At 41.9% G+C, this 15,849-nt stretch overlaps 1 protein-coding gene across 2 annotated transcripts in view; it reads left to right on the top strand.

The window, feature by feature from the left end:
• WAPL (WAPL cohesin release factor) overlaps positions 1-15,849 on the top strand; it is a 138,364-nt gene that overhangs the window by 81,402 nt on the left and 41,113 nt on the right. For both annotated transcript variants that reach the window (XR_005582780.1, XM_039481314.1), the window contains exon 5: positions 11,919-12,014. Coding sequence is in view for 1 of the 2 variants with exons in the window: in XM_039481314.1 (XP_039337248.1) it covers positions 11,919-12,014 (96 nt within the window). In the remaining variant the exon portion in view is untranslated. The remainder of the gene's footprint in view (positions 1-11,918; positions 12,015-15,849) is intronic.

Here is a 15,849-nt window from a genome sequence, read left to right as displayed (position 1 = left end):
CTTTCAGAACTCTTGGGTGAATGCCATCTGGTCCCGGTGACTTGTTAATGTTGAGTTTATCAATTAATTCCAAAACCTCCTCTAGTGATACTTCAATCTGTGACAGTTCCTCAGATTTGTCACCTACAAAAGCCAGCTCAGGTTTGGGAATCTCCCTAACATCCTCAGCCGTGAAGACTGAAGCCAAGAATCCATTTAGTTTCTCCGCAATGACTTTATCATCTTTAAGCACTCCTTTTGTATTTTCATCGTCAAGGGGCCCCACTGGTTGTTTAGCAGGCTTTCTGCTTCTGATGTAATAAAATGTTTTTTAAGTACCTTTGGAGTTTTTGGCTAGCCGTTCTTCAAACTCCTCTTTGGCTTTTCTTATTACACTCTTGCACTTAAGTTGGCAGTGCTTGTGCTCCTTTCTATTTGCCTCACTAGGATTTGACTTCCACTTTTTAAAGGAAGTATTTTTATCTTTCACTGCTTCTTTTACATGGTTGTTAAGCCACGGTGGCTCTTTTTTAGTTCTTTTACTGTGTTTCTTAATTTGGGGTATACATTGAAGTTGGGCCTCTATTATGGTGTCTTTAAAAAGGGCCCACGCAACTTGCAGGGATTTCACTTTAGTCACTGTACCTTTTAACTTTTGTCTAACTAACCCCCTCATTTTTGTATAGTTCCCCCTTTTGAAATTAAAGGCCACAGTGTTGGGCAGTTGAGATGTTCTTCCCACCACAGGGATGTTGAATGCTATTGTATTATGGTCACTATTTGCAAGCGGTCCTGCTATAGTTACCTCTTGGACCAGCTCCTGCGCTCCACTCAGGATTAAATCTAGAGTCGCCTCTCCCCTTGTGGGTTCCCGTACCAGCTGCTCCATGAAGCAGTCATTTAAAGTATCGAGAAATTTTATCTCCCATAGTTTCATGTTCTCTCTCTGTGTCTGTGTCTGTATGTATGTGTATATATATGTGTGTGTGTGTGTGTGTGTGTGTGTGTGTGTATAATATATATATAATCTTCTATTGTATTTTCCACTGCATGCATCTGATGAAGTGAGCTGTAGCCCACGAAAGCTTATGTTCAAATAAATGCGTTAGTCTGTAAGGTGCCACAAGTACTCCTGTTCTGTTTTCAAAGAAGTCTGTTTGGTAGGAAAGTTTACTTTACCGTGTGTGTGTGTTATAACTTAGGATTGCAAACCAGCAGGTGCTACAATCACTGAATTTTTCCCTCCGTGGTACCTGTCAGGGCCTATAACCTGAGACCTGCCACCCAGGGCTGAAGCCCTTGGGCTTTAGCTTTTGGCTCTGAGTGGTGGGGCTCGGGTTTCGGTTTCAGCCCGGAGGGTGGAGCTCGGGTTTGAGCTTCGGCCCCTGGCTCCAGCAAGTCTAAGCCAGTCCTGGTGACCCCATTAAAATGGGGTCCTGACCCACAGTTTGAGAACCGCTGCATTAGATTGAGGGTTTCGGACTTTGTATGGAAAGTATTTGTCATGGTTGGTTAGGAGACTGGTAAGATGTTTCCCACAGCTAAACTATTGGCTTGTGCCCTTCTGATCCATTCAGTCATCTTTCAGTTCCTATCCTGTATAGCCTGTGTTATTTAATGAGCACCTTTTCTATCGCCTGATTAAAAATGAAGGCTGTCTTTACAATAATTTGGTATAACCAAGAAATCATATTGACTTAACTAGGTCTATATCCTTTGCTAATCCAGATGCCTCTGTAAGGAAACTCCGTTACATTGACTACTTAATGGTTTGACTATTTGTGATCATGTGATTTTTTTTTGATTTTTTTTAATTATAGGTATAAATGGACCCAAAGCAACCACAATAAAAACAATTTAACGTCTTAATTTCTTTTTAGGACTGGGATTGAACAGGATTTTAATCAGGATTGACTGATTAGATTTTAAATTAACTATCTGAAGATTGTGTAATGTGAAAGTAACGCTGCACTTTTAATGTATGGAGCTGGAGCGTAACATCTGGGAGCTGTCACAGAATGAAAGTGGGGGCCAACACTTTGGCCTATTAACAGACTAGATAGTGTTCTAGTGGTTCTGCTCATAGGTTGTATTCTTTCCCAGTTTCTCTTGTTAAATTGGTGGTGAGCAGGGTGTGATGTGTTGCCATTTTGCCCCACATTCCAATGTCTGAGTGGAGGCAGAGTTGAGGTCCTCCCAGCTCTATATGTTGAACTGGTTCCCTCCCACGCTCTTCATAAGCAACTATTGCTCAAAACTACAGGAATCCTATGGGGAGTGTTGTCTTTGTCCTCCCACTCTTGGTGTAGACAAAGACATTAGCTGCAGCATTTCTGGATGTAGAGAGAGGTGGGGCTGAGAAAGCTAACAAGGGTGACAGAAGCAAAGATTACACAGGGAGAGAGGGAGCAAAGAAAATGATAACCCCCTCAGTCCTAGCAAAAAAAACAACAACAAAAAAAACCCTGCAGGACAAGGGAAAGATGGCAGTAAAGTAAAGTGGAAAGGGATTTATGTTGTGGTTGGATTGTCTGTCTTTCAGCTATTAATAAAATTAACCTTTTTAGATGAGTATCTTAAAAAAACCTCAAACTTTTCCTGTACATTTGAAAGTGTGTGGTTAGGAGAGGTGATGCCTCACCATACATCTTCCAAAGACAAAAATAAGATTAATGCCCTTGAATAGTGTCAGTGTTTTTCATTTAAAATGATTTAAAGGTGACATGTACCGGGGGAGGGGGAGTGAAGTTGTGGCCTTCTTTTCCCAAGTGCCTGACTGACCATTGTCATGCTGCTGCCAGAGACTCAGCACTGCAGGCTCTTGTCACTCATGTGACCAGACTTTTTACTTTCATAGAGAGGGAGCCAGCAGTTCATAGCTCATAATGTGAATAGAAATACTACTTTTGCCTTCAAATCTGCTTACTATAAATTGTAGTCTGAGCTTGTGACTAGCAGTACAGAGTGTTTACCTGTGGCAGAGTTAAATAATTTTGGGCAACATGAGGTTAACTCTTTGGGAAAAATCCCCTACTGCATTAGGCCTTTCCTTAAGTTGAGAATGCCAAAATGGCAAACAAACTAAGGAGAAGGCCAAACATTTCTTGCTGTTCCCGTAGCCAGTCTTCGTCTAGGCTTACTTAACAGGACAGATGAATGTACAAAATGCACTACTTACAAATCAGTTAGACGTGTTTTCAGGGCTCCAGAAAACCATCCACTGAGCACTTTGGCTCACTTACCGCTTAGTCTGTTGCTTTTGGAGTCACGGAATCTGCTTCATCCTAACTACAGTTGCCAAGAAATAATCCCTCAGTTGGGGAGTAGATCAGGATTGGCTAAGAGAGTCCTATTCCATGCAGCATCAAAGCTGGCAGGAATTCCTCCAGAAGTTGTTAAAAGGGAGTGTTTGAGAGGAATGAGGCCTGCATTTACTGAAATTCCCTCTCTTCTAGTTTAGTTCATAGTCTTTACTGGGAAATCAGTCAGGCCTGACCCTTCTTGCTACTATGCTCCCTTCTCCTTGTAATTTCCAACAAAAGTAAGTATTTTCCAGTCCCTCAACATTTCTGATGTGGATAGAGCTTCCCTAGTAATAGTTGGGCTTCTCCCTAGTGCCCATTGTACAGACTGCGTCTCTTAGGCCTTGTCTAAACACAAGTTTAAATAGTGGTGTGGTTTTGGGTATAAAATATATGTGGGGATGAGGGAAGGCAACAGGCAGTGAACTGTTAGGAAAGACCGAGAAGATGGAATATTCTTTTTGCCGATACAGACTAACACAGCTGCTACTCTGAAAGATGGAATATGGGGAGACACAAGGAGAGCAGATAGCCTGATGCTGGCCTCAGAGAGTAACTGAGGGGAGTGTTGGAGGGAGTCAAAGAAATGGTCAATAAAAAGAAAGAACAGGAGTACTTGTGGCACCTTAAAGACTAACACATTTATTGTAGCATGAGCTTTCGTGAGCTCATGCTACAATAAATTTGTTAGTCTTTAAGGTGCCACAAGTACTCCTGTTCTTTTTGCGGATACAGACTAACACGGCTGCTACTCTGAAACCTGTCAATAAAAAGAGAGTGCAGTCTGAACTAAGTATGGAATGGTGGGATAACCTCACCAGAGTTTAGGAGATGGCACAGGAGTTTCACTCCCACTGCCCGACTCCTGCTGGAAGTGAGTCTGACTCCTCCCTCCTTAGTAATTGGAATTGTCCCAATATGTTGCCTTTTTATGGAGTCACTTGTTTCTTCCTCCCCTTCCTCTCCCCCACTCCTTTTCCCATGTCTTCAGCACTCCTGTGGGTGGTTTTGTTTTTTTTCCTCCTTCCTCCAGACAAGCTGTGTGGACTGGAGGATTAATGCTTTTCTGATAATGTTTGTTTTGATTCAAAGGAATGTATCTCTGGCATATCACATACTCTCCCTTTTAACTGCTTTTAGGGTTCTGATACGCACATGGTGAGGTGAATGTTAACTACTGGGAAACATGTTAGTTTTTCTTCCTTCATTTGACTGTAATACCATGTTCACTGGATACTTTAAGAACATTAGGTCATCTTCGCAAGTGTCATTGGTATTCATGGCATCAAAATATTTAATGGATATATATTTTCATTTAGTATAGGCTGCAGTTGTGAATGAAAGTTAGAGAAAACATTCTCCTGATTTCACATTACTTTCTATATGAAAATATCATTAAAGCTCTGCCCCATGTCACTAATGGCAGAAATAGGAACAGATATTAGTGCAAGGTTTATATTTAGTCAAAGTAATGGAGAAGTTATCTTTAAGATCTTTGATCGTGTTAAATGTTTTAACAATTCTGACTCAAGAAAAACTGGTTTTGCTTGAGGATATCTGAGGATTATAGTAGGCTGTGATAGTAATTGAGAATGAGTGAACTTTGTCATGATGCTGGACTTCAGCCAAGGTGTATACATTCAGCTATGAAGTACTGATCACTTTGAACTACACATCCCCTTACGTTGAAGCATATACATTACTTCATCATCATATACAGTACACCAAGTTTATGTGGTACTTTCAGGACAAATATCAATATTCAGTATATTAGTTTTAATTACAAAGGTTTTTATTCAAAGAATAATGAATTAACTTACCTTGAAACCTTTTTTATTGGCCTTATTATAAATACTGTAGCTTAAATTACTCAAATGAGTTAGCAGCTATCAGTTAGTAGTACCTGGCATCCAAAGAGTGACCGTCAAACATCTTTCTATTACTTGAATTCAAATAGTGAGATTAAATTCACATTTTGATCCCTGGAGATTAGGAGTCAAACTGTTTTTACACTGTTGCTGGCAGATTCTAGTCCAAAGGAAATATTTTGGCTGAAGAATTCACAGCATATATTATAGCACAACTCTTCCATCCTGTGTCAGTGTACTGTTCTTGTGCTTTCGGGTGACATTTGTTTTCTCTGCACTGACTAAACATTTGTTCACCTCACAAAGAAAACTGTTCAGTGTAAGTGGGGAATGAGTTTGCATATTGCATAATAAATTTGTGAAATTTCTTCTTTGTCTTCAGGGTGGTGAATGCACACAAGATGACCTCTCTTTAATGTTTAAAAAAAAAAAGAGAGAGAGAGAGAGAAAATAGACACTATAAAATCCTGACTTTCAAATAATTTAGCATGTTAGCTTATGAAATGTCTTGTTTTGGATATTAAATATAAAATGTTGATGAATGGTTAGTATAATCATATCAATTGCTTTTAACAGGCAAATTAAATGCTATGGTTTTTTCTCCATTGTATACATCATGGCAGTGGTTGTCCCCTATATCTTGGACGGCATTTTTGTCTTCCAATAGTTCCTACCTTTTTTGTTTTGCCAGCATTTTCATCATGGCTCATGCCACTGGCTTTTATTTTCTGTTACGTATGTGAATGGCAGGCTATGCATCACCAGGATATATTTAGAATGCCAGCTCTCGAAATTTCTGCTTTGAAGCTTTTGGGGGATAGAAATTAAGCATGACCCATAGTATATGCCAGGGGTTGGCAACCTATGGCACACGTGCCAAAGACGGCATGCAAACCAATTTTTAATGGCACGCTGGAGCCTGTCCGGACTCCAGCATGCCATTAAAAATCCTGCCCAGCCTCGCCCGCTCTCCTCTGCCTTCTGCTCCCCCCGTGGGAGCAGGGAGCAGAAGCATAGCTGTGCGCATGGGGTGGGCAAATGGCCCCACTCTCCCGGCACGGCAAGCCGTGGGGTTCGTGCTCTGGGGCCGGAGCGCCGGCCGAGCGCAGCAAGCTGCCAGCCCCTCTCCTGGAGCCCTGCTGCTACGTGCAGCGCTCTGCGGGGTTGGGGCTGCGCGCTCCCGCGGGGCAGCATTTGGCTCCGCGGGGAGACAGACATGCTCCCTGCTCAACTGGAGCTCTGCTGCCGCCGCGCGCAGCACTCTGAGGGCTGGGACTGTGCTCTCTGGCGGGGCAGCGTGTCTGGCTCTGCGTGGAGCCTCAAGGTAAAGGGCCCAGGGTTGGGGGGGCGTTGGATAAGGGGTGGGGGCAGTCAGGGGACAGGGAGCAGGGTGGGTTGGATGGGGAGGTGAGGTGTTAGGGGTGGGGGTCTCTGGAGGGGGCAGTCAGGAAGCAGGGGGGTTGGATGGGGCATGGGAGTCCTGGGGTTTGTGAGGGGGAAGGGGGTGGATAGGGGGCAGGGGGTGGATAGGGGTCAGGGCAGTCAGGGGACCGGGAGCAAGGAGGGTCCTGAGGGGGGCAGTTAGGGTGAGGGGTCTCTGGAGGGGGTGGTCAGGGGACAAGGAGCTGGGAGGGTTGTATGAGTTGAGAGGTCTGGGGGTCCTGTCAGGAGGCAGGGGTGTGGAGAGGGGTTGGCGCAGGCAGGGAGTCAGGGGGGTTGGATGGGTTGGGAGTTCTGGGGGTCCTGTCAGGGGCAGGGAGTGGTTGGATAGGCATGGAAGTCCCGGGGGTCTGACTGGGGTGTGGATAAGGGTCGGAGCAGTCAGGGGACAGGTAGGGGATAGGGTCCAGTCCGAGGACAAGGAACAAGGAGGCTTAGATAGCGGGTGGGGTCCTGGGCAGCAGTTGGGGGCAGGGGTCCCAGGACGGGGTAGTCAGGGGACAAGGAGCAGAAGGGTTGGGAGTTCTTAGGGAGGCAGTCACCCAGCCCTGAGCCCCACACACATACCACACCCTGAGCCCTGTACCTCCCTCATACACACCCAGCCCTCTGCTTGACTCCTTCACCCCACCCCCACCCTAGCCCTGACACTGGCACCCCCACCCATACCCAGGCCCCCCTCTGCCCTGACACCTACAGCCTCCCACATACCCAGCCCTCTGGGTCCCAGCCCCGCACAGCCTGCTGCTGGTCTTGGGTTCTGGCTGACAGACCCTTGCCAGCCGGGGTCCCAGCCACAGGCCTTGCTCAGCCCGCTGCCGGCCTAGGTGAACAGAACCCCAGACCAGCAGTGGGCTGAGCGGGCCGGCAGCGTAAGATCAACATTTTAATTTCATTTTAAATGAAGCTTCTTAAACATTTTCAAAACCTTGTTTATTTTACAATACAACACTAATTTAGTTATATAATATATAGACTTAGAGCGAGAGACTTTCTAAAAAACATTAAAATGTATTACTGGCACCCAAAACCATAAATTAGAGTGAATAATGAAGACTCGGCACACCGCTTCTGAAAGGTTGCTGACCCCTGGTATATGCTATTAGGAAATGATCTTTTCAAAATGACAGCCACAACTGTGCATATTATGAAATCATTGGTATTAGTTTTGCTTTTGCGTGCCAACCCATCCAAAAAACCAGACACCCTCGCCCCCCAGAATATTATGTTCTTCACATCCTCACTGAGGCATAGTTTCAAACAGCTAATAAATAATATATAATAATAATTGGAGATAGATATATCTCCTAGAACTGGAAGGGACCTTGAAAGGTCATTGAGTCCAGCCCTCTGTCTTCACTAGCAGGACCAAGTACTGATTTTTGCCCCAGATCCCTAAGTGGCCGCCTCAAGGATTCAACTCACAACCCTGGGTTTAGCAGGCCAATGCTCAAACCACTGAGCTATCCCTCCCCCTCTGCATGAAAACAGCAGCTGTCATTTTTATAAGCAGAGCTTTACACATTTAATGGATGAAGAAAGAGAGTGAAGATCTCTCCACTCTGCTCTTCAGCAAAAGATACAGCTAACTATATCTTACAATGTATAACTTTGCAAAAATGACAGTGAAACAGTGAATTTCCCCCGTTACGCAACACTAAGCTTTCTTTATAAATCTCACTCTAGGTCATTATTTTATATCCCCCAAAATCCCAATCTAGTTTTTATACATGAGACAAATTCAGGCAGAAATGCAGATGAAATCAGTGAGATAGGAAATATATTACAAGGCTATCACTTTAACTCATTTTAGATATCAATAGGTTTTGTAGTATCCTTTGTGTAAGAAAATTGAAAAAATGATAGGTTAATCACTTTGTGAGCCTGTTAATCCCTACGGAATTGTTATAAAGGTTGTGTGTTCTATTTTGGGGGGAAATTAGAACACATTCACAAATTACCAAAAAAAAAAAAGTGTTGTAACAAAACTTTTCTGAGAAATCTGGGATTTTGAACTGTTTGAGCAGGTGAGCTTTTTCTTTCCTTGATCAGTCCTTTTAAAATAGGCTCACCATAGCAACATTGTTCATATTTAAATGGTCTGTTTCTCAACTCCAGTTTTGCCATAGACTAACATAAAACAAATTTCCAAAATAGTAGTCGGCCTGGTACTTACTGGTCACTTAGTGATCACTCATAACTTCTTCACAGCTGATTCTTCGGTTATCCTTGCTCTGTTACAAGGAAGAGCCCATATCCCTGTAGAAGCAGTGGCTAAGGGGGAAAAAACATAGTAGCTTCCACTAGGATTGCTTCAGTTATATAAGGGTTAAGAGGATCTAAAGCACCAGCAGAACTGGAATCAACAGCTGACAAAAAATATTTCACATGAAAATGGGGCTCTGGAGAGGAGAGTTGAAGCTAAGCAGGAGTGAATGTACTTGGATCTCTGCTTCTGCTGAACTGTGTAGCACTAACATGGCACACAGTAATCTGGACCAGGAACTGAAGGGATCTGGGGGTGAAGAAATTAGTTTGATAAATGCGCAGATTAATGAAGTACTAGAGTTACCACAGGGAAGGTATGTCATTACAAATGGGATTATTTAGAAGTTGAGGTGGGAGGTAGTTTAAGAGGCAGCAATGGTCCATGATGGGAAAATTTTCCCAATACATCTTTCAGTTCAAGTTCAGACTCCTTGATGGGAGACCATTTAAATCAATCGTTTCTTTTGCTTTAGGGTAGCCATTTTATAATAGTCCTTTCTACAATTTGTAACTTTTGTCACTAGGTTTCATTAATGGAAAGGCATTAACAGAGTTTTATACAAATACTTGAAGAAACTTCATTTGGGTAATCAGAGTGTTTCTTAATATGTTTATGTTCAGTGCCGTTGTCCTGTAAATTAAGACCACTCCTGAAAAGTTTTATGCAGAGTCGTGCACTTTCCTTCTCCAATTCTAAGATTAAACTGACCCTAAGTACATTCTGTACTGAAGAGTGTGTGTGTGTGTTTTTCTTAAAGCAGGTCTGTAGATTTGAATCTAGGAAACTCTGTCTCACATGCCTTCAGACACAAATGACAGTTTGGCCGTATTGTGGTTACTTGTGGACTACTCTACATCACTGTTAAGACATCCTCGTGGCTTGATTAGTAATCCAAATTTTAGAAATGCAGAATTGGAAATACAGAGGATTACATGTCAGGATTGAGTTAGAGGTGAAGGAAAATCTTCCACATCTCCTGGCAAGCACCAAATAATCTCTTATTTTGTATGAGTACCCACTTCACTTTAACTTAAAAAAAAGAAAACAAATCTCCAGAAAATGTCCAATTTTTTTAGTATACAGAAATATATTTATTTAAATGGGGCTACTTTTAACACACTGATATTTGATTGTGATCTTAAAAATAAGAAACTGTGAATGAATTTTATTGGGTCTTTAGAAAGACTAGTTTTGGTCAGTATAAAGCAGTAGGTGTTTGTTATTGGGCTCCATTTCCCTAGATATTAAATTCCAGGATTTGAAAGTTCAGTTTACCAGGGTCTAATACAGGGATGGGCAAACTATAGCTTATTGTTTGGATCTGGCCCCTCAGGGGTTTGGATCCGGCCCGTGGGATTGCCACCCCCGGAGTGGCGCAGGCCAGGGCAGGCAGGCAGGGAACCTGCCCTGGCTCTGGTGTGCACTGCTGCCACCCTGGAGCCACTCCAGGGAAGCAGTGCTGGGCCGGACTCCAAACCCCTCCTGCACCCTACATCACAATTAAATAACCTTGCAGGCTGAGCCCCGTGAGCCTGAATCAGCTGGCATGGGTCAGCCGTGTGTGTCTAATTGCAGTGTAGACATACCTTTAATCACATAATTGGAGCCCTAGTTTCAGCTATTGTTCCTCTTTTTTTCCTTAATTCTTTTTTTTTCTTTTGCTGTCATCTTTTTGTGTTTCATTTGTATTGATTGTAAGCTCTGTGGGGCAGGAGCCATCTTTCTCTTCTCTAAAGAGCAGTGAAAAATTGTAGTGCTATACAAATGTTTAACAGTAATGCAGCTAATTGTTGTACATGACACACAGTAGAAATTCCACTTCTGAGCATTGGCCTTCTAAACCCAGCGTTGTGAGTTCAATCCTTGTGGGGGCCATTTAGGGATTTGGGGCAAAAATCTGTCTGGGGATTGGTCCTGCTTTGAGCACGCAGTTGGGCTATATGACCTCCTGAGGTCCCTTCCAACCCTAATATTCTATGATTGTTCCTGACCTCCCCAAAAATCTTTAAATTTATGATAGTAGGAAACCTACCAATGTACATAATGTCATGTTTACTACACCTTCAAAGAGAGCATGCATAGTCCAATAAGAATAGGGTTTTTAGGCATAGGTTTACATTACTTTTTGGGCACAAGACTTTTTTTTTTTCTTGTGCACGGCTTCCCTTTTTGGTCATTTTTAAATGTTAAAAATAGTTTTAATACAAGAGGAAAAAGCTACTTCACATGATTAGTGGGGGCTTATCTAACGGAAAACTATAATATATAGTTTACTGCTTGAATTATGTTTATGAATCAGATTTCCAGGCGTATGTAAAATAAATCATATTAGTATATTTATCCTTAACTGCTATTTCATGTGTTAAGCTTTTTTCATTAAACTACTGAGGAAAATTTCATTTTTATATATCTCTTTTTTGGTTTGTCCTGACACATGTATGGGCAGCAGTTAGAAAGAATTCTGCTAACTATTTTAACACGTGGCTGTATCAATGGGATAAGAGAAATTCTCAAACGAAATGCATCAATTTAAGATAAATGACCAGATCAAAGTATGTTGGCTTTACATTTTTTATTAAATCTTCAGTGTATATGTCTGCTGATAATGTATAACAGATAAGTTTGGCTAATATAAGTCAGTAGGAATGCTGAAAATTATTTTAATTTAAAAGAAGCTTTAATGTAGACATCATCAGAAGGATATTCACTTTGAAATATGTATGTTATATTCTTCATAAATTCATGGTTTTACACCTGAAAACATGAAATGAATGTTACCTATCATTCTTAAAATTAGAATGGTCAGGGTCAAATCAGCTTAAAGCCGTGTCAGGTAATTTGTATTGAAAAGGAACTTAATTTAAAGTAAAATTCCTGTGAAGTTGCAATGAGAAGATGAGGAAAAGAGGTAAGTTAATTTTGAAACATCATTTAGTTTTTTTTAAAAAGTATTAACAGGTATAAAATGTTAAGAAATGAGATTTCTTTTTGTTGGTAAAGTATTCACTGATAGTGCTACATTTCTATTAAGATATAACAAGCAATTATTTTATTTTTCAGTCTCCAACAAAAGCTGTGTATAATGCTAGGCACTGGAACCAGCCAGAGTCAGAGGCTTTACCGGCACAACCAGTATTGAAAATTCCAACCATCCCAGTGAGTAGGCTGTTTGTTTTTTTTTCTTCTTCTTCTTCAAAACTTTATTAATTCTCCCTAAACGCTGACCAATATTTGGAAATGATGAAGACAGGCTAGCCAGGGTAGTAGTAACTCAGAATGAAGTCCAAATGGTCATGTTAGCCACTGGGTGTAAGAGTCAAAAGAAATTGAATTGGAGGGGGAATCCTCTAGTAAATTCTAAAGGGAAAAAAAATTACTAGAGTTAAAAACTTGATTTCATTGTTCTTTTTAAATATGAAAATCAAATATTTTAAATGACATGTGAATTGTTCTAATGAGCTGGATAAGACCGTTTTAAGAAATAATTTTTTGCTCTGATATCTAGGATATATAGACTGAACAAATCAAACATAACAAAAATGTCCACAGAAATTGTTGGTGAGAGGAGAATGCTAAGTGCCATGAACCATTCTTAATGAAAAATAATTCTGAATACAGTCTGTTCCAGGTAGGAATGTATCAGTGGATTGTCATTGAGAGAGAAAAGGGGTTGGTTGCTGGCCGGCCAGACTCGTCAATTTCAGTGTTAGTCAACAGTTACGTTAAACAGAATCCAGTGCTTTTGGCCTATATATTTGTCTAGAAGCTGTCACTTAAGTGAAGAGAATTCTGTTTTAGTGACTCTGCTTTTGTTTTATATTCAGGCAACTGAAGTAATCAAAGTGTAAATAATTTAATACTGCTACACCCTCGGCATCCATTGTCCTAATTCTTCAGTTACTTCCCACATGAGCCTGCCTTCCTTCACCCTTCTGTTTTGAGGTTGACCACTTTAGCCTATTGGATCTGGATCCTTCTTGATTACTTCACAGTCCCCATTGCCTTTTATAGTGGAGCCTCCCTAAAATGTTAACTATTTTGCCTGGGACTTTTAAGTCACTTTTTAAAAATAACTCTTAGTTATTAGCATTATTGGGGGGAAAAGGGAAGGTCTCAGGGCCATGATCCCTTCAACAAAAACTGTAGTGAGGCACAACACTCATAAATCTAGATTGAAACTTGTTGTTCTTCACTGAATATGCTAAACCTTTTATTCACTGCATAAATTAACAAGGTCAGCCTTCAAGTCAGCTACTCACATAACAGCAAAAACTGATTTCTTTGCTCATAACTCTTCTTAGATACAAAATCTTGGAGGCCTCCAAATCTTTCTATATATTTTTTTTAAATAAACTGCTAGATAATTAACATTTTTAATCTATTCTCTCTAGATTAGGGATAGAGGCCTCATAGTGTATAGAATAGGCTTTTCATTTTCATCAATTTTTCACTTAATATTTGGGATTCTGGCTGTCAAAATATTACTTCAGGAATATGGTAGAGGTCTGATTAGCCTCAGTCCTCTAAAGGAATTGTTACTGTGACAAGAAAACAAACGTCCTCCATTGCCCAAGAGGTCTATGTATACGTTGAGTCCCTGGATAAGAAAGTGTGCTCTCAAAGGTATTTTTAGCAACAAAGTTATTGGCTTTATTTTTATAGTTTATATGACCAAGGTTTAAGAATAGCTGTGGTATTCCCCTGTGGTTCAAAAGTTCATAGGTGATTCCTGGACTGGATGAGACTGCCTCCTTAATTTTGGTAGCTACTTGGAATGCTGCTATTGATTCCTTAGAGTGGTAGAGAAATGACAGTTTCTAAAAGTACTTGTCCTTACGTATATTCTGCACATGGGTTTGCAAGTTCCTGAGACTAGAGATTTGTGTCAGTTGGTCCGTGCCTGTGAAGTTGCTTCCCACATGCTCTCAATGAGGTTTCTCAAATTCTGGGTAGGACAGGAGCAGTACCTGGTCAGTGTGTTCCTATTCAGATTGGCAACAGCACCAGAGTCTTCACAAAGTTCTTCTCTGAATGGCTACGTCGTTTTTTCCATATCTGGATAATTGGTTCCTGATGAGCATATCTAGCCAGGAGGTCCAGTCAATGATACTATTCTTCCTTCATTTTTGTGGCATCCTTGGGGTGTATGAACGAGGAAAAGCTCAGTTTGATTCCCACAAAAGCCAGAGACTTTATAGGAGTTCCCTGAACTCAATGCCAGCAAACATCTATCTTCCTGTCAACAGATTCCAGGCCCCACGCAGCCTGATAAGATACCTAACAATCAGACCATGGTCCGTTTTTCCTAGTAGTGAAAGACAGACATGGCTGTGTATACCTATGTAACGCCATTAGCCAGGATTCATCTCTGTTGCCTGCAGGCCTGGCTCTGATCTGTTTACTCTCCAGACAGAATATAAATACCAAGGTGACAACGGTGGACAAAAATGGATCAGGTGTGTGTTTCCTTCCACCTGCATGGGACGCAACCATAATCACAGGTGCATCCTCATAGGATGGGGAGCCTACATGGAGTGTCACACTGCCCGAGGCACATGTCTCTTTGGGAGGCCAGCATGCATATTGACCTCCTGGAGCTGAGAGCAGTCTGCCCAGTGTACAGTAGGTTCCTTCCCACTTAAAGGGTTTTGTTATATCCTGATAAATACAACAGTGTGGAGCAAAATCTCATTCCTCTCTGTATGGAGGCAGTCAGAATATGGAACTGGTGCATCAGTATCTGCATCATGCTTTCAGGTGCACAGAATTCTCAGGAAATCTCAGCAGGGAGTTTTTTCCACAGACCATGAGTAGGAGATAATCAATTCCATCCTGAATGACATCTTTTCTCAGTGGGAAATGCCATCCTGGGATCTGTTTGCCTCATAGATGAACAAGAAATTGTATCTATAGTGCTCCAGAGCGGCGTTAGACTGGGAATCCAGAGACCCGTTTTATTATCATGAACAGACCATATAAGGCAGGGGCCAGCAACCTTTCAGAAGTGGTGTGTTGAGTCTTCATTCACTCTAATTTAAGGTTTCGCATGCCGGTAATACATTTTAACATTTTTAGAAGGTCTCTTTCTATAAGTCTATAATATATAACTAAACTATTGTATGTAAAGTAAAGAAGGTTTTTAAAAATTTGAAGTTTCATTTACAATTAAATTAAAATGCAGAGCCCCCGGACTGGTGGCCAGGACCCGGGCTGTGTGAGTGCCACTGAAAATCAGCTCACGTGCTGCCTTTGGCACATGTGCCATAGGTTGCCTACCCCTGATCTAAGGTATGCATGCCTTTCCACCCATCCCCCAGCTACCTCAGTGTGATAGTCTTTGGGATACCCAGGATTGCAAGTCACCTTGCTATCCTCTTGCCTCAAACAAGAGAGAGAGACTTGCTTGTGCTTAACTGGGTATCCACTGCCTGTCACTTCCAGTCAGTTAACCACCCAAACAATCTTTTCAGAGCTGTGTCATCCCTTACTTTGCCTTGCCAGTTAACGGTAGGTACACTTCAGCCCCAGAGCATTTTGAAGCATTCCTTCTGTAGTGATCAGCCCCATATCCACTACACACACACACAGAGTAATTTCAGGTCTGCTGTTCCGAAGGAGGCAATGTGCATGCCAGCTTACTTGGTCCAACTCAGGATCAGCACTTAATATCACAGCCTCTAGTTCTTGTTCGAGTGCTTGCTCATGTCCATTCCACATTAGGAATGTGTGCTCACCACATGCACCAGTGCCGGAAGTTTTTCCCTCAGCAGTATCCATAGGGGAGCGGCTCTGGTGCCCTCTGGAGTAGAGCCAACATGGCATGGTATAAGGGGCGCTGCTGGCTCCCCTCCACCGTCAGTTCCTTCTTGCCGCCAGTGATGGTGCATGGAACATTCGCCGCTCTTATTAGCGTTGCTTAGGCTTCGTTCGTACAAACTAGAGGTCTTGTCAAGTTAGTGTACATGGTTCATAGCTGAGTTAGTTAGCCCAT

The sequence above is a fragment of the Mauremys reevesii genome, linkage group 7, assembly GCF_016161935.1.
Source record: "Mauremys reevesii isolate NIE-2019 linkage group 7, ASM1616193v1, whole genome shotgun sequence".
Taxonomy (NCBI): Eukaryota; Metazoa; Chordata; order Testudines; family Geoemydidae; genus Mauremys; species Mauremys reevesii.
The sequence above is the reverse complement of the archived record's forward strand: the minus strand, read 5'-3'. Positions and strand labels throughout refer to the sequence as shown.